Source organism: Engraulis encrasicolus, chromosome 13, assembly GCF_034702125.1.
Source record: "Engraulis encrasicolus isolate BLACKSEA-1 chromosome 13, IST_EnEncr_1.0, whole genome shotgun sequence".
NCBI lineage: Eukaryota > Metazoa > Chordata > Actinopteri > Clupeiformes > Engraulidae > Engraulis > Engraulis encrasicolus.
In genome coordinates this window covers 33,556,745-33,582,807 of record NC_085869.1, presented here as the reverse complement: position 1 = coordinate 33,582,807, position 26,063 = coordinate 33,556,745, and the positions used below count along the sequence as shown (strand labels likewise).

Below are 26,063 nucleotides of genomic sequence, written 5' to 3'. Positions count from 1 at the left end.
GTGAGCAATACAACTGCATGTTGAAATTGACCAAACTGTCAATTTAACGCTTTGTACTGACCAGGTAGAATAAGAAACCAATATGTTTCAATAATTATGTAAGAATCATGTCCTTGCATCCTAATAGACCTTACATCCTAAAAGACCTTGGGTCTTGGGTAGACATTGTGAGACCCTTTCTGAAGGTAAGAAAGTGAAGCTCATATCGCGAGTGGTTGGTTGGTCTGTTCTAACTTGAATGCATTTTTTTTTAAATTCAGTACTCCAATCAGGTATTCCATGATATTCTGAATTCCGCATTTGCTTCAATCATGCTGGTGATGGTGAACTTTGTTGATTACAAATAAATAGATGCCGTTTGTTGTTGTTGTTTTTGATCATACTATCTTGCAACTTACTGCATATCAACAACTCATTAAGAGCAAAGTGTTACATTTGTTTAACACCTAATCTTCAACAACAGTTGCTATTAGTTTCTCACTTCTGGTTCTGATTCTTTGTCCATTTTCAGCTGCCCAAGGTCCCAAGAGGGATATCGTATTCCTAATCGACGGCTCAGACGGAGTTGGCCGAGAGTTCCCGATCATCCTGGAGTTCGTGCAGAAGGTGGTGGCTAGACTCAGCGTGGGTGAGAACGAGGCCAGAGTGGGCGTGGTGCAGTTTGGCGACAACCCCTCTGCCGACATCTACCTGAACTCACACACCACCAAAGATGGACTGCTGAATGCCATCCGGGGCCTGAGGCAGCGCGGAGGCAGACAGCGTAACCTGGGCAGAGCGGTGGAGTTTGTCGGCCGCGACGTTCTGGTGAGACAGCGTGGAGGCCGTCGGGAAGAGGGCGTCCCGCAGTTTGTGATCGTGGTGTCGGGAGGCAGGTCCAGTGATGACATCCAGACATCAGCCACGGGCCTCAAGAGATCCGGAGTGTACACGATCGGCATCGGAACCAGAGATGTAAACCGCGGGGAGCTGGAGGTCATTTCCTATGTTCCTGAATACGCACACGCGGTGGACGATTTCCCAGGCCTCTACATTGTTGAAGACAATCTGTTCAACACTGTTACCAAGGTCTCTGAGGAGGAATTGAGACGTCTGCAGCCTATTTATCCTGATATTCAAGGTAATGGATATTAAATGCTTAAGTACAGCAATGTTAAAATTACTTTTCTTGCAATTGGCCATATTATGCATGTCAGGCATAATTAATTAATTGCTGCTTGTAAGTTTTTTTAAAGCCCATCATTAACCATATAAGCTTGACTCTTCAATTAATGTAATATGACAAATACTATTTTACCATCCTAAAATGCTATGCTGAACACAGTCTTGTTTTTAATCATCATGTCTTGTTGGCATATAAATGTTAACAATTACAGGTCCTGTGATACCATCACTCCCTGGAGATAAGAGAGATGTTGTTTTCCTGGTTGATGGGTCAAATGCTGTTCCTAACATTCGGGACATGATTTTGAGAGTTGTCGATAAGCTCGATGTAGGACTGGACAACGTTCGTGTCTCTGTGGTGCAATACTCTGACGACACCAAGCTGGAGTTCCTTCTCAATGAGCATTCCACCAAAGATGAGGTCAAGGCTGCTGTACAGAGGATGCGGAACAAGGGAGGCAATCAGCTCAACACAGGATTCGCCCTCGACTGGGTCACAAAGAACATCTACCGAAGATCAGCCGGCAGTCGTATTGAAGAAGGCGTTCCACAGTTCCTGATTTTGGTCACAGGCGGCAAATCCTCAGACGATGTGTATGGTCCTGCCACCCAGCTCAAGAGGAACATGGTTGCACCGTTGGCTGTTGGAGGCAAGAATGCTGATGCAGATGAGTTGAGAGCCATCTCATTGAAGCCAGAGCTCACATACACTGTGCGTGACTTCAGGCAATTGCCAACTGTGGAGCAGCAGATGCTGACCTCTGTGACGACCATGACAACTAAGGACATCACAGATATCACCAGTGTCATCCCCCCACCAGTTGTTACCACGGGTATGTTTAACAAGATACTGCCATAACTGTAATGCACTTTTGAACTGAAGCATGATTACAATTCTATACAATACAATATTACAATAGGAAAACTTACCAGTGAGATTTAGAATTGAGTTTAAAACTCTTCTAGTCTGAGGCCCTAAATATATTGTAGATATGCTAGAGCAATATCATCCTAATAGATGTCTTCAGAGTCTCCTCTACTGGTTGTGCCTAGAGTCAAATCCAGCCAAGGTGAAATGGCATTTAATCATTATGCTGACAATTGCTGGAACCAGCTTCCTGTCCAAATTAGAACTGCCCCAAGTATTTAGTTTTAAAAATAAATTACATCAGCTTTATTTTCGGTAACACTTTATTTTAGGGATACATCTATTAGCACTAATACATACAATATTAATGCCTGTGTAAGTAACTTGTAAGGCATGTACTAAGCAAAATAAGACAGTTGTTAAGCATGTATTCACAACTGTCTTGTTCATGCCCAATTAGGGATTTATTACTAATATAACCTTAGTAAGGACCAGTAAGCCTATATTTCTATTTATTAGAAAGTAGTAAGTGGCAGAATACAATGTGTATAAGCTCCCGACACACTGTGTGAACAAACCCTGAACAGTGTGAAAACAGATGCGGAATAAGGGTCCCTATTCTAAAGTGATGTATTGGTCAGCCCAGATGGCTCAGGGCCTCCGCACTACCAAAGTCCCCCTCGTTACCTAGGGCCACCACACCACCCAGGCCCACACTATTTAGCCCCCCAATATACTAAGAGTAAGGATATGTTAAATATTTAATACTTACCCAGTGGAATCATCTAGTTTTCTCTTGCTTATGGCAATATAAGCAAGGTAACAGGAGCTTATATATAGCAAGGATTGAACGTACACTTGTCAATGGCGGTGGGTTGGTGAGATGTCATTTTTTTCATGTACCACTGAGTTTTAATTGTAAAAAAAAAACCCACAATAAATGCAGAACATTAGAATAATAGTTTTGAAGCAAAACTAAACTATTCTTTTGTGATAATTAAGTTAATGTTTGAGAACATTAGCTTCAAGAAGTGCAGTGCATGATGGGTACGCAATCTAGGCCAACAGACAACCTACCCAGCTCTGAGCCTACGTCCTTAGCTCCTCCCCTCACTCGTGGCCATGCATTGCATTTCTGACTAAGGGCGTACCCATCATGCACTGCACTTCTTGGAGCGAAGTTTCTCAAACATTAACTCATTTATCACAAAGGAATAGCTTAGTTTCGCTTCCAAACTATTACTCATCGTTATATTCTGCATTTATTGTAGGGTTTTTACAAATAAAACGAATTGGTGTATGAAAAAATGACATCTCACCATCCACCGTCATTGAGAACGTTACGTCCAATCCTTGCTATATAATGCTTCCAATTACACTATGATATATTGAGTAGAACAAGTGAGATCTACATATTTCATGAGGCTAATGCAAAAGTAATAATGTTCTTACACTTTGCTTCCCGGGGGCGGGGAGTTAGAGTAGGGGCCCTAGGTAGTGCGGGGGCCCTAAGCCATCTGGGCTGAGCAATGCATCACTTTAGAATAGGGACCCTTATTCCACATCTGTTTTCACACTGTTCAGGGTTTGTTCACACAGTGTACCAGGAGCTTATACACATTGTATTCTGACCCTTACTGCTTACTCATAAATAGAAATCTAGGTCTACTAGGTCCTTACTAAGGTTATATTGGTAATAAATCCCTTATTGTGCATGAACAAGACATTTGCGAATAAATGTCTAACAACCGTCTGATTTTGCTTAGTACATGCCTTACAAGTTACTTACTAAGGCATTAATATTGTATGTATTAGTGCTAATAGATGTATCCCTAAAATAAAGTGTTACCTTATTTTCATCTGTATTTGGAGATAGTTAGTTGTCTACTGTCTATAATAGTATAGTTTTTCTACACTCTTCACTCTCTCTACTCTAGCACATTGAATGACGTTTATGTATGATAATGTGCTATATCATATGTCGTTTATATTATTTATATTTATATTATTATATTTCTCGATGTTTCAAATGGCATTATTGATTAATGGCCATTGTTATCAATTTCTCATGCTGTACGTACAGTATATCAGTGACTTAAAAATGTTTTTGTGGGGTTTTTTTCAGAGGTGTTCGATCTTGGAAGAAAAGATATCATCTTCCTTGTTGACGGATCGGATAGCATTGGTCCAGACGGCCTTGCCCATGTACGTGACTTCATCGTGAAAGTAGCCCAGCAGCTAGAGCTGCATCCCGACAGAGTGCGCATTGGTTTAGTGCAGTACTCAGACAGGACCAAGACGGAGTTCTCTCTCAATACTCACCCTAGCAAGGACTCGGTCATCTCATCCGTCAGGAGGCTCCGCAAAATCGGTGGCCGTGCCGGCGATTTGGCTTCAGCCATTGACTACGTCATGAGGAACGAATTAACTACCAGTGCTGGCGTTCGTCCTGCCGTGGCCTCTCAGCACCTCGTTGTGCTGACGGGTGGAAGATCAGTCTCGGATGTTTCCAGCAAAGGTGCCATCCTGAAGGGAGCAGGTGTGAACTGCATCGGTGTTGGTGCTGGTGCAGCCGATACGAGACAACTCACCCAGATCGCCACTACAGCTGATGACGTGCTCAAGGTGCAGGCCTTCCCCAACCTTCCCTCCATTGAGCCACAGCTCTTTGCCAGGCTTCGAGGGGGCATCAGTTTAGAGCCACCAACACCTGATGAAGAGCCAAGTAAGTAACTAAGAATATCTTTTGTAATTTTGTTGTATTTTGTTGATGAACTTGATGTGCATGTGGTAATTAGTAAACACTAATGATGCATGCACTGCAAACCTATTTTTCACTTAACCACATGTGACATCTGTTTCATTTGTTGTTTCAGCTGAAGGAGTTCAGATCAGAGCGGCTGACATTGTCTTTTTGGTGGATGGATCCATCAACCTGGGCAAGGATAACTTCAAGGAGGTCATGCAGTTCATCGTCAACCTCATTGACGCCTTCTACAACGACAAAGACAGCTTGCAGATTGGTCTGGCCCACTTTAACACTGATGTGACGGACGTCTTCTACCTGAACACCCATACCAACAAGGACGACATCCTGAGTGCAATTGAATCGACAGAGTACAAGGGCGGCAATCGCATCCACACGGGAGCTGCGATTCGCCACGTGCAGCAGAACTTCTTTGTGAAGGAGAGAGGCAGCCGGAAGGACATCGGCGTCCCGCAAATCTTGATGGTGGTGACGGGCGGCAAGTCAGCGGACGATGGGAAGTCGGCGGCCCTGGCAATAAAGGGCACAGGAGTGCGTGTCTACGCCATTGGTGTGGGAGACATCCAGGCTGAGCTTACCAACTTGGCGAGCGAAGCGGCCACAGTGGCTCGGGCCAGCAAATACGTGGAGCTCTCGGAGCTGAATGAACAGATCCTGGTGACCTTGGATGACGACTTGAAGGGAATCAAACTGTGCACTGGAGTGCAAGATGCCACCAGATGTAAGAAACCGAATGAAGCAATTCCAAATAAGTACATTTCCTGACACTGAGTAAACATATCGTTGTGTTGCTTTTTACCGTGTGTCAATGCCATTGTATGCCTTAATCCTGTGATATCTATTGCTATTCTATCCAACAGCGTGCAGCCTAGATGTCCTATTGGGATTCGACGTGGCCTCCCAGAACATATTTACTGCCCAAAGGAACCTGGAATCAAAGATGTCGGCCATCCTCCAGCGCATCCTGAAACTCCAAGCCATCAGCTGCACGTCTGGCCAGGCTCCAACCATCCGGGTGGGAATGATGGGCATGGATTCGGCCAACGAACCTCAGTATCTGGAATTCACAGACAACTACAATGAACTCCTGGAGGGCTTCCGAAACCTGCGCAGCCGTGGACCATTTGTCCTGAATGGGAAGGCCATAGATGCTTACACCACTAAAATGCAAACGCAGCCTGCTGATTCTGTGAAGGTAGGCAACTCCTGTCTGTTGCCTTTTCCCCAGTGTTTTTGTCTTAATATGTTGAAAGTTGGGGGAGCGGAGGCAGATCACACCTCCATACTTTCATAGTTTGGCCTGGGTCATTTCCCAACCGTACCCCATCTCCCACTCGTTTTGTGTTTATTTTCAACCTCTGTCTTTTGTCTCGTCTTGCCTGGTCGCCGGTGATACCCATCTTTACACATGTTCTACTGTATTGTACTGTACTGTATTTGTATTTTATATTTCATATACAATCACAGATAGGCCTGCGGTTAAATGTAAACCATGTGCTTGGATTTCCCAAGGTTGTGATCCACCTGACAGATGGCCTGGATGGACAGTATGCACAAATGAAGGCACGAGTTGAGAACATGAGACTGTCTGGTGAGACAAAACTCCTTCTTTCTATCCCTAGAGCGAGATCTATTACCACTAGAGTGGTAGCGCTTAAAATGTCAAGACATGAACAGATGCTGCTATGGGTAAAAAATAACTGGAACTTATTTTCTTTTTTAACTCCCATTTTGCTATGCATTACACAGATGGTTCGTAAACTTTAGATTTTTGACTGACCCTGCTAAAACTGAGATAAATGTATATAAAACCAGTGCATGGATGTCCCCACCCAGGCTTGCGCGCAGTTTGGCAGCAGCTGAATAGCACATTAAGAACATACAGTACCAAATGATGTCAAACAGGAGTGTTTGTCATATTTACCACAAAGACAAGTGTTTAAAATAGAATAGAATAGAAAGTCTTTATTGTCATTACACACAGTAGACAATGAGGTTAGGTAAACATAGGCACATCAGGGCTGTGTAGTGTGACATGGCTGTTGCTGTTCTTTCCCAGGTGTCAACAGCTTCATCCTGGTGGGCCTGGAGAGGGTGCAGCAGTTTGAGGAGGCAGGTCTGCTGGAGTATGGCCGCGGGTTCAGGTACACCCGCCCACTCCGCGTCAACCTGATGGACCTGGACTACGAGATCGTAGAGGAGTTGGTACGTGTAATGTGAGGGCTGACATACGGGGCCACTGACACTGCCACTGTGCTACTTTTTCCAGGACCACTATAACACAAATTCCATTGTATCGTCTCCCCTTTTAATTGCACATGTAACAGTATTTGTCTCTGTCCCTCCAAGGACAACATCGCTGAGAGGGAGTGCTGTGCCGTGCCCTGCAAATGTACTGGCCAGCGAGGAGATCGCGGTGCCGTTGGACAAGGAGGACTCAAGGTTTAGTCATCCTTACATGTTGTTATTAAACACACTAATTATTATTATTATTATTGTTGTTATTATTATTATATTATTATATTATTATTATTATTATTATTATATTGTTATATTGTTGTTGTTATTGTTATTATTATTATTATCTTTATTCTATGTGTAAACCTTGATGTAAATAAAGACTAAGAGCTTTCTACCCAGTATGATCATGAATACTTTGCAGCAGAGTGGCCATACTAGAGCACAGTGTGAGTGAGGCCACCGTCTTTGCTCTGCATCTGTGTAAGCAGCACAGTCAGCAGCATCCCCCTGCCCACCGGCCCAGTTACTGCAAATAGCTCCCATTCAGACGTCTGGAGTGCAGTCATCTCCTTTTCATTGTCTGCCAAACGGCAGACATGCCAGAGGACCGCTTTACCTGCTCCCAATTAGATCAAGATGAGTCTCCTCCATTCATGTGGCTGACAGATGCGTGTCTCGTGTCGTGTGTTGTTTCAGGGCGAACCAGGAGCACAGGGATACAGGGGACACCCAGGAGATGAGGGCGGCCCGGTGAGTATAAGAGAGTACAAATCTTTGTGGTTTTTTAAAATAAAATATTGCTTCAGTATTTGTTTTCTCATCCTGTCCTGCTTGCCATATTTTACAGGGAGAGAGGGGTCCACCTGGTGTCAACGGAACTCAAGGTTTCCAAGGCTGTCCCGGACCAAGAGGTGTTAAGGTGAGTTATACCGCAAAAGGGTTGTCATCGAATACACAAATAACAAACGAATGAAGGAGTAAATTCATCTATATCTGTGAAATGTGGATTCATTTATTCTGTTGTGTGTTCATTTGGCCACTGTACTGAGTCTACCTAATCTCGACTAGGTTTGCACAGTCAACATGTGTTGCATGTATCATCACCAATAGCTCCAGATGAAACCATGTTTTTTTTCTCAGTGTGTACTATGCATGTGGCTGAAATTGCAATACACCGGCTTAAGCTGATGTGACTTGATGTGCAAAGGATCAAGCATGTTGTTGCTCGAATCAATTGATAAGCGGTGCACCCTTAGATCTGACAGTCTTTGTGTTTGTCTCTTCCAGGGATCTCGTGGATACTCGGGAGAAAAGGTCAGTGTACTTCCTGTCAAACTGAATTTTCACCAGCATTTGATCGATCCGCAGGTGTTAATGTAGAGTGGATCGTAGGGTATTGGTAATGTTCATGGAGATGGCAGTAGTACTATGATAAGGTTAGCCAAGTTAACATATCTCTACTTAACCCATTGTGTCCTGGAGACAAAATCCTGACATTTAAAACCCGTATACAGTATGTGAGATTTTAACTGTTTTATTAACTATGTGGGTATGTTAGATCTGAATGAACACATTACAATGCAAGGGGAGGGTCTTGGCTTTTCAATGTAACTCATTTCATGTTTGTATGTGCTTCAGAGGCTGAGATATTTAGGATTTAACAGGAAGAGGGCACCCTTTCCCAAAAAGGGCTTAGGACAACATGGGTTAACTTGTGACAATCCTAGTTCAGTTACCTGTGCTGTGATTATTGGACTTGACAAGTGGTTGATGAGCTGCTCTTCTCCACGCAGGGAGAGATGGGAGACATTGGCTTGGATGGGATCAACGGCGAGGAGGTAAGGAAAGACTCCCACTCTCTGTCTTCGTAGACTAATTTATGGAGCTTCCAGACAATGCAGCAAAGCCCACACAAACACCAAACAAACATGCCAAGAGTTTCTACAGAGGCTTCTCACATAAAAGTTGGCCAGCGGACAATCCAGAATATGTCCGACAGACTTGATTATTGTTCATTTGAACAGTATAACTTTCACAACTAAATTGCATCCATTCACTCAGTAGTCTGTGAAAAGGCTGCTGGCCATCTCACTGAGTTGACTTGCTCATTGTGGTGCCAGCATTTGGTCTTCATTTTAATGTGTGTGTGTGTGTGTGTGTGTGTGTGTGTGTGTGTGTGTGTGTGTGTGTGTGTGTGTGTGTGTGTGTGTGTGTGTGTGTGTGTGTGTGTGTGTGTGTGTGTGTGTGTGTGTGTGTGTGTGTGTGTGTGTGTGTGTGTGTGTGTTTTCAGGGCAAGAGCGGGGTGGCAGGGCCGCCAGGGGAACGTGGTAACCCAGGAAGAAGGGTGAGTGGCATTATCATTTACTGACAAAATCAGTAACGTAAAGGAGGATCTTGCCTGACAAAAAAAAGTTTGTTGCGTCACGTCTACTACTCTGTTGAATGCAACTGGACTTCTTTTTAGAGGTCCCGGTGACACTAATTTCCAAAAAGAAGTCCAGTTCCTTAAAACCTGGATCAACGAGAATCTCCACAGATATGCATGTTAAAGTGATAAAACCGCGTCTGTGTTTGCGTATCCTCACAGACAGGTGTATGTTTGACTGTTGAAACTGTGCATGTGTATGTTACAGGGTGCTAAGGGTGGAAAGGGACAGGCTGGTGACCAAGGACAGACTGGCATCGCAGGGGACCCCGTGAGTACTGTCCAATGCATCTCAACCTACAGGGTTTGCCCACAGGGTTTGCCCCTTGCCACCAGGGCTTGACACAAACTTTTTCGCTTGCCTGCCATTGTGGCTAGTGGTTTTCCCAAGTCACTAGCTATCTAGTTATTCTACTAGCCACAAATTAGTTTTTTTTGTTGCTGTTATCATGACGCTGTACAACTAGCTCAGAAGATGAGATGCTTAAATGAGTGCATGGGTTTCTACATGTAAATAAAATAAACAAAACTGAGTAACTGAGACTTTTCTTGAACTTGAATACAAACAATTGATACACAGAATATACGCTATTCTGATATCATAGATAAGCTACCTGCCAAATTGGCTAGAGACATTGAAATTGTTACCATCCACAGCCAAGTTTTACCAGCATTTGGCTGGTTGGCAGGTGCCAGTGTCAAGCCCTGCTTGCCACTTTGACTGCAACGCCTCCCACCTTGACTAGGTCCCCTCAACAGATGAGGATTAGTTAGTCGCATGCATGTCATTTGAAGCTGCTCCACATAGCCTTTCCAATCCTTGCAGTCATGTCTCTGATACACCACCTCGGCTCTTTTCTTTTTTTGTGTGAGATCTGACGGGAGCAGCTATTTGACAGGGAAGTATAACATCATACCCTATGTATCCCTTGAATTAATCATTTCCCTGCGTGTGTACTGTAATGTGCCATGATTCCAAGCAGTTTGGCTGTCTCCGCATCGTCGATGCATGACCACTACAGACACTGATCAAATACATGGAAATGCTTCATTACTGGGAATGTGCTCTGTAGAACTAAGGAATCCCTTGATGCTTGAAGTTGTGTTTGAAGTCAAGGGAGGAAGGAACACATATGCACGTCAACCTTATGATAACTCAACCAATATGTCTGTTGCCTGTTGTGTTTCATTCTTTGGCACTGCAACATGCTGTTAGTGATTTGCAAAAAAATGCTATTTCAGGGCACGTCTGGTAAGGACAACGCTGCGCGAGGACCGAAGGGAGACGCAGGCGATGCTGGACCTCCTGTATGTTCATCTTTTTTCTCTTCTGTAAAGCAAATGCGTATCAATGCATTTTTTTTAAATGTTTTTTTATATATTATATATGTATTTATATATTATGTACTGCAAGTTCAATATGCAATGCTTCCATAACAGATGACGCAGTCATGATGACATAATAGTCTCAGAAAGCATCAACGCATTCTTGACTAACCCATCCATTGATTTGTTTCAGGGAGATGCGGGAGAGGATGGCAAACCAGGAACTGCGGGAGAAGCAGGAAGAAGGGTATGAGATACAGCACATAAAAATGTACAGATTAAAATGCAGTAACCTCGAGTTCTGGTGTGTTTTTGGTTATCTATTTTGACCAAAACTCACTGATCACTAATCTGTAATTTTTCTCAGCTGAGTTTTTGTTTTTTCTGAGCTCAGTTTTTGATATATAAAGTTGCAGTCATCTTGTAGGTCATGACTGATATTCAATTGATTCCTCGCAGCACCTGAAAGTGCATCCAGGTCTTGTTCAGCTGTTGAAATAGCTGACACAATACATGTATGTGTAAATCAGTCTGATCCATTCTGACATGGCATAACATATTTACATGCATGGGAATGATGTCACCTTTTGCATCACCAACAGGGTCCCAATGGAAGAAGAGGAGCACCAGGAACCCCTGTGAGTCAGACAAACCATCCATCTGCTCTGCAAAACTCAATCTGTATTATATTACATTAGAGTTATCAGACATTTTTATACAAAGACACTTTTAAAAAAGAGGATGTACAGCAACATCTGGAGGGTGGGAGAGTACAGCACTATACAGGTAGTACAGAAGATTAAAAGTGTGGTAATATAAAAACTGTGGAGTCAGCAGGACCTGTGGAATGACTAGTTAGTGCACAGTGTAGATTTGTGGATGAGTACAGTTAGAGTGACTGTGGGGGCTCAGAGATTAAGCTAATTTGCAACATTATTTACCACTAAAGCACAGGATATTAGTACTTGTTTGGACACGTTTTGCTGTCAGTTTGTTTTTTTCGTTCATAATGCTCACGCGACTACATACAGTATTAATATTCTGCGCTCTCTATTATTCTGCATCTTTATTTGAACATCAGCCTGATCGAGCAGGCATTACTTAAGATAATAATTAACAGTTCAGTTGTAACTGGATGAAAGTTGTAAGTATTCATTATGACTGGGAAAATTGCACTTTTTATACATGAAAAGGTGGATGTTCTCCATGGTCGCCATTTTGAATTTCCAGAAATAGATATTTTTATCTTCAAAACTTACTGTACTTTGGTCATACTAGTAAATATTTAATTAATTATGCAGCAAATATTAATGAAAAGATCATATTTGGCAATAGGCATCACAGTTTAATAATAATAATAAATAAAAAAATAAAATAATAATAATAATTGTATTTGTATAGCACTGCATCATACAAGGCATGCAACTCAAAGTGCTTAACAAATGGGAAAAAAAACATTGTTAGAGATAGATTTAAAAGCAGAGGAAGAGAGGAGAGGCAGAAATAGCTGGAAGGCAGAGGAAGAAGAGATAGAAAGAGATTGTAGAGTCATAAGGTCAACGTGGGTTAGGACCAGAATTCTTAGAGGCGTAAGGTCCATAGTGGCTGGTCTAGCGTAAGTCATAGATAGTCACACTGAAATTGGGCGCTCAGATGCGGCCCCTGGTGGCATCAGGGGTGAGGAAAAACTCCCTTTCGCTTGATTCATAGTTTGTAGGGGGTAAAGCTCAATGAGAGCTGAGAAAAAAACCAGCGGCCACCTAGGGGAGCCCCCTGCCAGGGCTGGTTGTGAACAGTAGGGACGCTGCGGCAGCTGGGACACTGTGACGCCTTGGCAGCTAGGAGTGGGCAAGGATGAAAAGGTGGGTCTTCAGCTGCTTCTTGAAGGAGTCGACGGAGCTGGCTGATCGGATCTCGATGGGGAGGGCGTTCCATCTCTTGGGCGCATAGCAAACGAACACAGCGTCACCAATCTTCTTTTGCGAGGCGGGAGGGGGGGGGAGTCCTTAGCAACTTCGCATCAGTGGACCTGAGAGCTCAAGCAGGCATGTCAGAGATATAACTAGGGGCAAGTCCATTTAATGCTTGAAATACTGTCAGCAGAATTTTAAAGTCAATTCTGTATGAGACTGTTTCAATGAGCATAGTTGCAATGATGGCCATCATCCTAAAAAGTGATCCTTTAATATGCACCTTTACGCTTGGGTCAATATGGCGCTGGTTGTTCATGGATGCCATGAATGTGTGTAGTGAATGGGAGTACACAGTAGTGTAGTCTACGTAGAACACGGGTATACGGAGTATACCCACTTTTAAATTTCAGGGATTTCAGTATACCCACTTAAAATTGATTGATCCATTGCTTTGAATAGCACAAATATATACAGTATACCCACTTCAAAAAATGCTCAAATATACAGTATACCCACCATAAAAAAGTAGACCACACTACTGGGAGTATAGTTTCCCTGGCAGGACTTGAACTAAACTAGGGCTCTGACCTCTAAACCCGATGGCCAGGCTCAACAGGATGACAGAGCAACCAACCAACAACTAGTGGTCCCACTAGCTCACTGACCTTTTCTTGACAGGGTCGCCCTGGGCCGCCTGGAGAAGACGGACTGAGGGGCGAGCCTGGAATCGCTGGATCAAGAGTAAGATTTATAGATCTTACGTCGCACAAATAATGGGATCCATTTTGTGTTGCTACTGCCAAAACGGCAACCAACTTTTTATCATCACCCATTTTTAATCACATACTTGCTTGACATTCATATGAATATATTTACTTGACTGACCTGGTGATGTCGTTTTGTGATTGGTGTCTCCGTTCTGCAGGGGACGATTGCACCTATTGGACCACCAGGACTACCAGGAGAGGCAGGAAACCCTGGACCAAGGGTAAATTCACAATACGTGCATACGTGCACAGTCACACACACGCATACATATAGACACACACACACACACATACATATAGACACACACACACACACACACACACACACACACACACACACACACACACACACACACACACACACACACACACACACACACACACACACACACACACACACACACACACACACACACACACACAGTTATACATAAATGTTTGCATTTTGAAATGATATAAATGGTTAGATATAAACATACAGAAAATGTCCCAAGATAAAAGATTAAGAACTCATATGCTCATGGTCTCTCCCTATCTCTCTTTCCTGCTCTCTCTGTGACATTCACACACACACACACACACACACACACACACACACACACACACACACACACACACACACACACACACACACACACACACGACACACACGACACACACGACACACACACTCTATTCACTGAGCCCATGATTACTCAATAGCTTTAATATCCTGTCTCACCACCAAATTGCTACTATGAAAAAGGGAGGCAACAGATAGGTGGTTTGGAAAACATCTAACTAACTTTCCCTTAAGTTCCTCTGACAGTCAATGATGGAGTCTTTTTTTATTATTTGTTCCTGAAATCCTGTGGACCATATTGTTTCTGTAAAGCTCCACCTGAACATGAATTATGATGAGAACAGCTTGTTAGTAGAGCGGGTCCACTAAAGTTTCTAAAAAAAAGTGTAGTCTGGAAATAGACCACATGAAACATAAGACAACAGAGATTTGAAAGATTTTTTTTTTTTTAAAAGAATACAATTGTGTGCGAAAGTAAATGCATAACATATGCCACATGGTGGTCAGCTGTATGCCGTTCGTTCATTTCGCCTTTGGTTCTCCATGGCTAGAAGACCCTTCTCTGAAGAGCTGTTTGCACTGTTTTTTCCCCCTTTCCCTCTAAACGAAATCAGATGCAAACAAATAGATTTAAACCATGTGTCTCCCCAAATGACAGAATGTTACAGCCAAAATGGGGGTGAGACTGACTGACTTTTTTCATGTTTCCCTGCACTGCAGGAAATTCTCAGCTCTTCCTCAGTGTCTTATAGTCCGACACAGCACACAAAGCCCACAAGAGCAGGGAGGGCTAATGACTTCTGAGTAGGAGGAATGCACAAGTATCACATTGATGTGGCCGGCTGGCTGGCCGGGTTGGCCGGCTGGCCTATGGAGTCATCCCCTCGGCTAACCCAGGCTATCTTGCTTTCCTGTGCATGGTGGTGATTGTCTTGTCTTGATCTGTAGGGTCCTGGAGGAGCCAGCGGACCTCCGGGAGACAAAGGTCGTAGAGGAGCTGTGGGACGCAAGGTGCCGTTACAACACACATCCCATCTGACACAACAGCACTTGCAACACACCAATGCTTTAAGTGGCTAAAATAATGGAAAATAAAATAAAGTACTAATATTCCACTAAGAAAGTACTGTTTATATATGTAGCACTGTATAAAGTTAATACTTAAAAAAGGCTTGATTCTGTAAAAGCCAAATTGACAAGTGCCAGTACTCTGTACCAGTGAGTACCTGGCCAACGTAGCCTCTTACCGCAGCAGGGGTCGCCGGCGACCCTAATCAGTTGCTGAAAATGCTTAACTACATCATAACAACATTGCTGTGACATTACAGAGAGCCATAGTGCTGCGCTAAGGGGTTAAAGCACTGCTTAACACGTGTCTCCCATTTATGTCCTGTTGGCCTCATGTCACCACGTTTGATGAGTTGTTTGGTACTCGCTCTATGTGCTGTACACTACATCCTGGCCCACAACCCATAGTCTCATATTGGACATGGTTCCTCCAGTGGAATGATTATTATTCATTGAAAATGCTTCACTACCAAAGTAAGCTTTACTACCACAGTACATACCATTCCACAACCTGTAGTCTCATGATGCGCACCGATCCGCCAATGGAATGCCTTGCTATTCATTGAAATAAGGTTCCTACCATACTACACCCCTACAACATTACCCAGAGTGTTTATAGATTTATACATTACAAATTGGTCACTACCTTTCTGATAACAACAAACAACAAACTCATCACAGGGGCCGTGTCTTAACTAGAGATGCACCGGATCCTGATTTTTTGGATCCTGCCGGATACCGGATCCACTGCTTAAGATCCTGCCGGATCCGGAACCGGATACTGGATCCTACAAAAGGGTTGAAACATATAGTCTACTCGCACACGTGGGCCCTTTTTATTACATTGGCTCAAACTATTTTTTAGACTCATTGGCTTATTGCCACACTGCCTGCAACGGCCGCTTCCAAAGGGCTTTCACTCCATGCAGTGATTGGGGTTCTGAAAGACTGACTGAAAAGCCTAGGCTAGAGATTCACCAGACCCTGATTTTTAGGTAACATGCCGGATACCGGATCCACTGCTTAAGAACTGTGAAAAACCCTATTATCCTGCCGGAACCGGAACCGGATCCAGTGCATCTCTAGTCTTAACACGTGACTCCAATCATGTCGCGTTGCCATGGTGTACTCGAGGAATTTCGCTCCAGTTTAGTTCCTACCGCGGTGTCTAGACTGAGGACGATGACTCAAGCTGTTTATTGGCTAATTACAGTGGATAACGATGCAGTTCATTCCATTCACAAATTAGCTGATCTACCAAAGGGATCGGCTGCTTCTGTGGGATGAAAGTTGTTGCCGTGCATCCTCAAAATTCATGTGTTATCCTCATCCTCAAAAAACATGCGCCCCCAATGGCAAAAGAGGAGTGGACTTCTTTGTAAGAGGTTTTAGTCAAGTTTTAAAAATAAATCCATTTGCTTACAACCAAAGCCATTTAACCAACATCACCTGTATGAATTAGAATATTTGCAGACACACGTCTCCAATAATGTCCAATTATCAACAACCTCATACCTCTTGTAATCATTTCTGGATGTTCAGACAGACGATGATGACTTAAGATGTTTACTGACTGATTATGGTGATGGATGATGGTGTAGTGTGAGAAATCTTACGAATGAACTCATTTAGAGCACCAAGAGATCAGCTGGTCCTGGGAGATGCAAGATGTATCCCATCCGACACGCTTGAACATCTGTCTTCAATATTGTGAAACCAGTGCCGTTGTAAGCAACTAACATTACTTTTGATAAACGTGAAGCTCCTTGAGAGCTATTTTGACGGATCAAGCTCCAAAAACAGTAAGACTGTTGACCAACATGACCTGGGTGAATGAGACATGTGTCCCCAATCATGTCCCGTTGTCATTGTTATGCTTGACATCTGTTTACGTGATCCTGTCTGCATGTCCAGACAGTGGGTGATGACTTCAGCTGCTTAATGACAAATTATGATAGATGATGATGATAATGATTCAGCCCCACTGCTTTCACATGACAAGTGTATTTGGCATGCAACAATATTCTCACGAGTCAAAAGAGTTTAGCTGTAGACATCTGGACTTCTGGCTAAAAAAAGCCAGGATGCGATTTGTAGGGTGGGGGGGGGGTGTGTGATTGTCTTTCTTCTGGTTTCCATAATTCCACTTCTTCTATATGATTTTATTCTCTATTTAATGTAGCTCCATTTATATTAAAATCTGACACACATCCGCCATTCCGTTTCTTTTTCCTTAACAAATCACACCCTGCCTACATCTAAAATCTATTGGCTAAGAAGACCAGGATGAATGAGAATCTTCATGTCTTATGACCACTTGAGCAATTTGGGTTTTGTTTTTTATTATCTTCATCTGATCTGCTTGTCTCTCTTCCTTCCTGTGCACAGGGTGAGCCTGGAGAGCCAGGACCGAAGGGAGAGGGTGGACCCATGGGACCACGCGGAGAACCTGTGAGTCACGCCGTTTTAAAAGTTCTAAGTTCCAGTTCTAAATTCTAAGATCCAGATCTACTGTAACACAGCTGTTGATACAACAGTATTGCACAGGAGCACTGTGTCCAGGAAGACACAATTCTGCAGGAGGGGAGGATTGAGGTGTAGAAGACAAAGGTTCTCATTGCGGTCTGTTAAAAAAAACAAGGCAATAGAGTATTGGCTAAAGACGTCAATAATTTCCTCAACGAAGACCTTATCTTATCTCTCTCAAGCTGAGCAATATCCTACCATGATTGATTTTGGCACTTTTCCTGAAGATGAATCGAAGTGATGTAAGAAGCACTGGCTCACTTTCTCAGATCTTATCTCCAGTGTATTCCTTGTTAGCCCTCCATCAACACAGGCCACATGTGGTATGACTTTGGCGCCGACGGATTGGAGATTCTTTGGAAAAAGCCATCCGCTGCTCTCCCTCTGTATCAGACACACACAATTTCAAATGAAAAATTGTCCATTAAAGCCATTAACTCTTAATTATGGTCCGCTCACGCTGGCCAAAACAAATTAAACAAACTTGCGTTGCCATGGCAGCATATGGTATCACTCTGGGCTTTGCTGAGTAACATGACAAGGCTGTCCAAACAGGCTGCTGCACATTTCAGAAGGCAGCTTGTGTGTAGTCAGGTTATTACAAAAATACAATATACATTTAAATAGTTAATATATATTCAGAGTAATACTTCCAACTTTTTTCTGTTTTAAAATTCAAAATTGGCTCTCTGTGTCATGACCGGGAAGCTTACAGGTTGGGACAAAGGGGTGAGTTACCCCTTGGCCCAGACAGATAGGGGGGCCAAGAATTTGGTCCTCATTTCATTGAATGTATGGGATGGGGGCCCTTTCAGATGACTTTATCCCTTGCCCAGTCACTGCTGTCAGTGGACCTTGGTCATGACTCATGGTCTCGTGAATGGTCTTAGTCACTGAGCCAAATTCCGAGCTCACATAAACACATCCTACTCCAGTTGCAAATGGGCCAAAGTAAATGGATCATACAGCATGTGCCTGTGTTATACGCACCCACTTTTTTGTTGCTTTCTTTTCATTATCCAAAATTCACATGCTGTTTTCGCGGCTGTTAGTTAGAAGCCAGTAGCTTGCATGCGACCAGGTTTGGTGGTGAGGTCGTATAGTCGTGTATTTGAGTGCACACAATCTCGTTCTGCTGTTAATGCAAACGCCTAGAGCTGCTTTAGTGTTCATTGTTTTTGCAATGCTGCTTTGATGCTGACAGGTATACGTAATGTATATCCCTTTTGACTCAGCCACAGCAAATCACTGCCCCGCATATCCCCTCTTGTCAACGCTGAGGATTATCTGAGTTAACCTCTAACATCTGATGTTGATAGTCAGGCTCTGGTGTTTGTTAGACGTTCCGAGAAAGCATTTTAGGATTGTTTTTTGTCGTTGTTGCATTTTGTTTGTTTACTGATCACAAGTGCTAATGGGCTAAAATCTTTTGAAGATGAAGATCTGGGAATATGTTTGGTTTGTGATGGTCTCACTGTGCCAATGTCCATAAAGTTCACTATATAAACTTGCATTCGTTTTTATACCTTCCAGCAGTGGTCTTGGCAAAAAAAAAAAAACATGCACGCACAGACACACACACACACACACACACACACACACACACACACACACACACACACACACACACACACACACACACACACACACACACACACACACACGTTATGTTCTCTTGGCATGTCTTTTTTCTGCCTGTAGTCACAGTCACTGAATTGCCACATCCTTCATCCGTTAACAGTCTCAGTCTCATACTGTTAAATCTCACTGGGTCATTTTAGCATACATTGAGACATTCACAAAGGTATCTCAGTCAGTGAGAATAATGTTCTCACTAGTCACCTTTTTCCACTCAAAAACGTCTCATTAATTTTATTAGCCATGATTAATTCCTCAGAGGCATGATTTCTATTGCATTGGATCTGTGGAAAACACATTAACTCTACTTTAGTTTTAAGTGTTCCTTTCTCCAGCATTGTATTCCTTGAGCCACACAGAGAATTGCCATTGCAGTAACCAGTAAGCAGTACTATCACCATTTTCAGAAGCCATATTAAATGTGTTGTTTCATATCTTTGACAAATGACGCGCTGTAGGTAACTAATGATTGTTATTACTGTACATTGCTGCTGATATCTCACCCAGGAGACTGTGAGTTTAATACCAAACTCGGTGAAACTGACAGAGAATGTGTTGCATTTACCTGCACTCTGCAAGTCACTTTAAGAGAAAGACCGCATCTGAAAGAAAATAAAGCAAGGAAAATTGACATATTATGTTTTGCTTATTCTTGATCAAAGGGCGAGGATGGACGTGATGGCTTTGGCACGCCCGGACCTAAAGGCAAAAAGGTACGTTATATTTTGTTAATGCTGCTCCTCATCTAGAGGAATACTTCTGTGTATTGTGTGTTTCTTTGTACTAGACTCACCTGAGGAAACGGAAGCGTTTTCAGTGACAAGTGCATGCATGTGGAATGGACGGTGTACTGGATTTTGTTGACCTCTTACGCCAGACCATAAAATGTTAAATGTGTGAACGTTCCATGTTGGCTTTTGTCTCTTTAGGGCGACTCTGGTTTCCCTGGATTCCCCGGACCCAAGGTGAGCATAACAGCCATTTTCTATCTGCTCATCAATCATAAAATAATCTAGCATGGGCACCCCCTGTGTCGATGAATCTCTTTATTTGTCAACCAAAATTCCTTAAGTCTTTGTCTTAAGCTAGATTTATGCTTCGGTCGCATAGCCTTTGCGTCCGTCCGTTTTCTGTCTATGCGAGTCCACGCCCCCCTCTCAGAGGCTCTGCGCCCGTCGTCGAGCGCCTCGAAAAAATTCTAACTATCCGTCGGACGGACGCGGAGTACGCAGACAGAAAGGTGCTATGATTGGTCGTCTCGCTACTTCCTTGTTCTGTTCTTGTGGCAGCGCAATGCCAGTAGTTTGCGAGAGCAGAGCTGTATTCTGTTAAAAACTTTATTAATGCCTTGTGTGTAAATGTTTGTAAATACACGAAGCTACAAGCTAAGTAACAAACAATGCATCAGTTGAATACTCGTGGCACAATGCCTGCGGTTTTACTACCGTTCCTCCACCGAATGTAAACACACATCGACAGAATCAACTGTCTTTACATGCTTGCATTTTCTGCTCGTGAAAACAGACTGGGTATGTCAAATAATGATACCAGTGCATTGCAATTTGTGTGAAAATACCTAGATAACCGGGATAGAAAGCAACATTGCTTAATAATGACCGCAGTGCTTACAATGTAGTGAAAGTAGCCTAATCGCGCAATTTCAAATGTGGCTGGCGACGAGACCTCGGACCTCGCAGAACTCGCAGATGCATGAATACAATGTTGGTTCGTGGCCACTCCCATGCGAGTTTTGACGAGCGCAGTTGCAGAAGTCTAATCTGACCTACACAACACGCACCATGCAGAGGTAGAACCCTTCATCTGTATGGCTGCCATGCACAGTGCTTTCATCTGCTTAAGAATCAGCAAATGATGTGTCATGGTTGCCCACCTTACCAAGTGTAGTGCAGGACCATGCGATAAATGTACAGCAGAGATGAACTTACGGTATCTGAGTTATCTGTAGACCTGTGTACAGTCCTTGTCTTACGATCAGCTGACTCTGTGCTGGTTGGATCACATTTGTGGTGGGTTCTTGTTGTTAAGTTTTCTTAGGTGTTTTGACCTCATTAGGTACAATGGAGTAACTGCTGTGACAGCTATGTAATATAATGCGCTAGTGTTTTACTTACACCAGGAATTAACTAATTTACTTTTACTTTGGACACCTCTTATGTACAGCATGGTTGTTGATGCCTGACCTTTGACATGTTCCTATGCCCCCTCACAGGGAGATGCAGGTCCTGCTGGAACGGCTGGTGGACCAGGACCCAGAGGAAACCGAGGCCAGCGCGTACGGCTGCTTTATATTTTCATGTCATCTGTGTACTGTACATGGATAGGTGGTAGCCTAGCCTACCTCGACCCAGATTCCTGAAAGCATGCTAACCACAAAGGCCTAGTAACTTGCTACTTAGTTGCCAAGGGTTACATTGCAACCAAAGTAAGTTGCTAACTTAGTTAGCAATGATGTGGTCGAGAAAGCAAGAAATGCACCCGATTTTTTTTTTCTTTCTTTGCTGCTCCCAATGTTGAGTTCAGTGATGAGTTTCAGGTGTTTGACTGGACTGTACCCATGATAATACTGGAAGAAGATGTAAAATATGTTTGACTGCACTGTGTGTTTGGGCTCTTCCAGGGTGTCTCAGGTCTTCCTGGTGAGGAGGGCCAGAAGGGAGACGTCGGCTTCCCCGGACCTTACGTAAGCATTACATTATCCTCTGTAGATTCATGTTGGTCTGTATAGATATTTCCACAAAACCTCTTAACCCATTGATGCCTGATGTTGCATTGTGCAACGGTGGCCCTGGCGCCTGGAGCTGCATTACGCACCATTCAGGCTCATGAGATTTGAGACAACTTAATTAAAAATCTTTGTTGCTTTGAGATTAATGAACACATTCTAATGAAAGATGAGGGTCTTAGCGTTTAAATGCCTTCTTATTGCATGCTTTCATGTGCTTCAGAGGCTGAGATATTTAGGTTTTTATAGGCTGAGGGCAGCTTTTCTTTAAAAAGGGCTCAGGCATTCAGCACCCTTTTTTGCAGGTGCCTTAGGCATCAATGGGTTAATAGAGATGGGATCATCAGATATCTGTTTTTGGGGAAAAATATACTACATCAAAACAATGCTACAGTATGACATTATCAAGAGCTTTAAGCAATTCAGATTTGGTTGTTACACGCTTATAAAAGAGGCTCTGCATTAACCCCTTAGCACAGAGCCTATGCTAACCCTTATTGTCACCAAAATTGTAGTTATGTTTTAATCTGTTACTTAAGGCTCTCTGTAATGTCATAGCAATGTTGTTATAATGTAGTTTAGTTTTTTCAGCGAAGAGTTAATACGCCTGTCGACTGGCTCATCTGCAGTAAGAGGCTCCAAGGGTTAAACTTCACCCATAACCAAACAATTACTCTACTAAGCCACCAGATTGTATTGCTTGAATTGCAGCTGTTTCCCTGAAGCTAAGAGTCTTGTCTTTTTTTTCTTTTCTTACAGGGCCAGAAGGGACCCAGAGGACAGAGCGTTGTGGTATGGTTGATGTTTGTCACACACACGTGTTTGTCTGCCTGCACGTTTTACATCCAGTGCACACTGAACTGTATTACAGGACACAATGGAAATGTTCTAAATATGGGAATGATCCACATGTGACCCTCTTGTAATCATTTCTGTCTTCTTTTCTATCTAGCAATGTGACCTGGTCAGGAAGATCCGCGACAACTGCCGTGAGTATAATATTTGTGATTTAGCTTGATGATATGTATGTTATACCATACAGTACAACACTGTCTTTAGTAACCTTTTATTCTGAAATACTTTGTGATGTTGGATACTTTGATGGAGTACCTCTTCATTTTACTCGTGATAATAATACAACAATGCATTCCTTCTTTTTTATTTACAGCTTGCTGCTATGGTAAGTGTACAGTGCACACAATAAATCTACTATTCAGACATTTTTGATCACAACATGACCATGCAATACAATTAACAAAAATAGTGTAAAAGTTTACTGTATGGTCAGTGTTACATTGTCAGAGTCAATTCGACTCAGTATTGTGTGAATAGCAACACTGGAATGTAATGAAACCGTCTCACTGTGGAGTTGCAATGATACTGGCCACCTGCAGAATTTTACACTGACTTTTTGACTCCGACGCTGTTGGGGTGATTTCACTCTCCACAGTGTTGTAACTACTCTATCTGGAGTTCCAAAACTTTACTGTTGGCACTCTGCTGTTTCCCCCCAGGCTCCCTGGAGTGCCCGCTGTACCCCACCGAGCTGGCGTTTGCCCTGGACAACTCGGGCGGCGTGGACAAGTCTGTCTTCAGGGCCATGGCCGACACCGCCAGCAGCCTCATCGGCAATCTCACCATCGCCCAGGGCAACTGTCCCCGTGGCGCCCGCGTGGCCCTGACGCTCTACAACGAGGAGGTGACGACGGAGGTGCGCTTCGCCGACGGCCAGAAGAAGAAGGAGTTACTGGACACGTTGGCGGGCTTGCAGTTGCAGTCCACGAGCAAGCAGCGCAGCCTGGAGACCGCCATGAACTTCCTGGCCCAGAACACCTTCAAGCGCGTGCGCAGCGGATTCCTTGTCCGCAAGGTGGGTAACGTTAGGAACGGAATTCAAAGAGTTGGATTTCAAATGTGCAGCCCTCGTACTGAAAAAAAAACAGCACAAGGTGTTACAATATGTCTCTTGAACCGGGCAAGATTTCATTACATTACATTGCATTACAACTTCCAAAGTGACTTAGTACTGGAGTTACAATATTGGAGTATTGGGACAGTCCCTTGAGCAATGTAGGAAGGCAATGGTGCCTATTTGTTTATGCGTTGTATGCTGACCTTTTATGTTATACACAGTATCATTTGATGCTGTTATGCAACATGTGTTCACATACTGCAACCCCACCAGTGATTGGGGGTTGCAAATTACCTGTCTTTTGTGTATTCACATCTACAGCGCATATCATCAATGCAGTGATTATCAGAGATGGGGACTTGGACTTGATGGCACAAATTGATGACTTGAGAGTCCTTGACTTGGCAGTGATTATGATGCCACTGCGCTGCATTGACAAATAAACCACTCCAGGAGGAGAGAAGTGCCGCACACTCTCGAGTTAAATAAACAAGTTTTTAATGTGACAACGTTTCGGGCTCTCGGCCTTCCTCGGGTCACGAGGCCGAAACTCTTGAGTGGCCGAAACTCTCCTCCTGCAAGTGTTTTACTAGTTGCCAGCACCTCTGTTTCTGGTGTGCGTTTTGCACCTCCACTCATCAAATAACCCGCTCCATTCATTTCCCAGGTGGCGGTGTTCTTCGTGGGTGACAAGGTGAAGCCTACCAAGGCCTTCAGTGACGCTGCCCTGCGCCTCTACGATGCCGGCATTGCCTCCGTCTTCCTGCTGAATAAGGATGACCGTCCCCTCGCCAGAGCACTGCAGGTAATAACACCCTAGTAATAACTTCATTTGTATAGCAATTCATACAAGTCAATTGTTCAGCAGGCTTCACGCTTAAATACTTCGACTGTGTGGGTGCTGGCCCAAATGTTCAACTTGTTTTTTTTTTTTTTAAGAAAAGCGTCCGCACCTTGCATATTGTATAATGTGTATTTTTTATTGCACAAACCGGTTGAAAAAGACACACTCCAAAGCATGGTTGTACAATAAAAACACACGTTATGCAAGGTGCGGTCTCTTCTCTGAAAAACTGTAGCACAATTAATTCAATATGCAACTCACTGTGCTTTAACCTGTTAACACATGGCCCCTGTTGTAAACGTACTGTTGCCAGAATGGCGAGGACCAAGTCATAATGTGTTACTAAAGGCCCGGGGTAACGTTATAGTGGTGTAGTACTATGGTTATAAATGGTACTATTATCTTGTCAATGACTAATACATTCCACTAATACATTCCACTGGCAGAATTGCATGCATTATGGGGATACCACATTGACATAAACTCAGTGATGGCATATCAGTTGGACATTCCAGTTGGTTCCATCTTGATTCCTACAACTTGAGTGATCACACAATCTCTAGGCATCTCATGAGCCTGAATCCAATAAAACGCTCTCTGTACTCAGAATTAGGACAGTGAGAGCATGGGGTTGTAACCAAGTTTTCAAGTTTTCAAAATGAACTGGCAACAGACAAATAACATCCTTTTCAAATACATTTAACAAAGACACATAGGGTGATAGATGTTATGCTGTCACTATGTTGTGTGCTTTTTTTCTCTACTCAGTATTTTAGTGCCTGAACTGTTTGACCCCAAAGTTAAGCAGCCTTGTGCAATTGATTTGTGGTACCATGGAATCTGCAGAGTTATATCATAGCAACCCTTGGCGTGTGCGTCAACTTGTGATACTTACCAATTCTCTTGTCCCTTTTTCAATCCCTCTCAGTCCAACAACACAGTCCTGGGCCAAGTGATCGTCCTCCCCTCCCCCGGATCACGGGAATACGCCTCAGTCATCAGCAAGATCATGAGCTGCCACCTCTGCTATGGTATGCTGACTGGCGCTGTTTATTTTATTTTATTGTATTACTTTTTTATTTTATTTTATTCTACTCTTTTTTAATTAAAACATCACCATTAGCTTGTACTCTAGCAATTTGTCTAGTCTAGTCTTCCTGGGTTCCTCAATTTAAAACATATCACACCACTTCAAAAGCTAAGAAACCTAGAGATACAGTATACAGTACATGCATTGCAAAATGCTACGTGCAAGCTAAGCACTGTTCAGTGTCCATCTATACATCTGCACAGTTCATA

The 26,063-nt window shown here is 43.3% G+C and overlaps 1 protein-coding gene across 1 annotated transcript in view; it reads left to right on the top strand.

The window, feature by feature from the left end:
* Nucleotides 1–26,063, top strand: part of col6a3 (collagen, type VI, alpha 3) — an 86,678-nt gene that overhangs the window by 47,956 nt on the left and 12,659 nt on the right. Inside the window, exons 36-66 of the mRNA XM_063213774.1 lie at nucleotides 512–1,120; nucleotides 1,377–1,997; nucleotides 4,158–4,757; nucleotides 4,909–5,520; nucleotides 5,660–5,994; nucleotides 6,312–6,390; nucleotides 6,859–7,004; nucleotides 7,149–7,241; nucleotides 7,737–7,790; nucleotides 7,888–7,959; nucleotides 8,328–8,354; nucleotides 8,834–8,878; nucleotides 9,331–9,384; nucleotides 9,674–9,736; nucleotides 10,708–10,773; nucleotides 10,985–11,038; nucleotides 11,394–11,429; nucleotides 13,383–13,445; nucleotides 13,630–13,692; nucleotides 14,982–15,044; nucleotides 17,490–17,552; nucleotides 19,928–19,978; nucleotides 20,195–20,230; nucleotides 21,496–21,558; nucleotides 21,904–21,966; nucleotides 22,768–22,800; nucleotides 22,961–22,997; nucleotides 23,177–23,188; nucleotides 23,523–23,878; nucleotides 24,588–24,725; nucleotides 25,693–25,795. Coding sequence (XP_063069844.1) covers nucleotides 512–1,120; nucleotides 1,377–1,997; nucleotides 4,158–4,757; nucleotides 4,909–5,520; nucleotides 5,660–5,994; nucleotides 6,312–6,390; nucleotides 6,859–7,004; nucleotides 7,149–7,241; nucleotides 7,737–7,790; nucleotides 7,888–7,959; nucleotides 8,328–8,354; nucleotides 8,834–8,878; nucleotides 9,331–9,384; nucleotides 9,674–9,736; nucleotides 10,708–10,773; nucleotides 10,985–11,038; nucleotides 11,394–11,429; nucleotides 13,383–13,445; nucleotides 13,630–13,692; nucleotides 14,982–15,044; nucleotides 17,490–17,552; nucleotides 19,928–19,978; nucleotides 20,195–20,230; nucleotides 21,496–21,558; nucleotides 21,904–21,966; nucleotides 22,768–22,800; nucleotides 22,961–22,997; nucleotides 23,177–23,188; nucleotides 23,523–23,878; nucleotides 24,588–24,725; nucleotides 25,693–25,795 — 4,710 coding nt within the window. The remainder of the gene's footprint in view (nucleotides 1–511; nucleotides 1,121–1,376; nucleotides 1,998–4,157; nucleotides 4,758–4,908; nucleotides 5,521–5,659; nucleotides 5,995–6,311; nucleotides 6,391–6,858; nucleotides 7,005–7,148; nucleotides 7,242–7,736; nucleotides 7,791–7,887; nucleotides 7,960–8,327; nucleotides 8,355–8,833; nucleotides 8,879–9,330; nucleotides 9,385–9,673; nucleotides 9,737–10,707; nucleotides 10,774–10,984; nucleotides 11,039–11,393; nucleotides 11,430–13,382; nucleotides 13,446–13,629; nucleotides 13,693–14,981; nucleotides 15,045–17,489; nucleotides 17,553–19,927; nucleotides 19,979–20,194; nucleotides 20,231–21,495; nucleotides 21,559–21,903; nucleotides 21,967–22,767; nucleotides 22,801–22,960; nucleotides 22,998–23,176; nucleotides 23,189–23,522; nucleotides 23,879–24,587; nucleotides 24,726–25,692; nucleotides 25,796–26,063) is intronic.